Source organism: Eimeria mitis, genomic scaffold (genome assembly GCF_000499745.2).
Source record: "Eimeria mitis Houghton genomic scaffold, Emh_scaff5301, whole genome shotgun sequence".
Lineage (NCBI taxonomy): Eukaryota > Apicomplexa > Conoidasida > Eucoccidiorida > Eimeriidae > Eimeria > Eimeria mitis.
The window spans coordinates 1,539-1,824 of record NW_013573578.1 but is presented as its reverse complement, the minus strand read 5'-3'; the positions used below and the strand labels follow the sequence as shown (position 1 = coordinate 1,824).

The following is a 286-nucleotide window of genomic DNA, read 5'->3' as shown; positions in this document are numbered from 1 at the left end:
CTGCTGGGCAGCTGCAGCAGAAGAGGAGACGATCTGCTGCTGCTGCTGCTGAGGGAGAAGGAGACAGCGATGGCGAGGCATCTGCAGCAGACAGTCAAGCCGACGATGCCTTTAGCGACGATGAGGTGAAACACCTGCTGCTGCTGCTGCTGCTGCTGCTGTTCTTGCTGCTGCTGCTGCTGTTGCTGCTGCTGCTGATTACAGCGTGCCGCTGAAATGTTTGAAGCTGCCGCTGTAGCAGCAGCAGCAGTAGCAGCAGCAGCAGCAGCAGCAGCTGGCGACGGCC

The 286-nt window shown here is 60.1% G+C and overlaps 1 protein-coding gene across 1 annotated transcript in view; it reads left to right on the top strand.

Annotated features, from left to right (window-relative positions):
• The window catches only part of EMH_0081140 (uncharacterized protein), a gene marked incomplete at both ends in the record, with an annotated part of 2,861 nt that overhangs the window by 1,688 nt on the left and 887 nt on the right, over window positions 1-286 (top strand). The window contains one exon of the mRNA XM_013500347.1: window positions 18-125. Coding sequence (XP_013355801.1) covers window positions 18-125 — 108 coding nt within the window. The remainder of the gene's footprint in view (window positions 1-17; window positions 126-286) is intronic.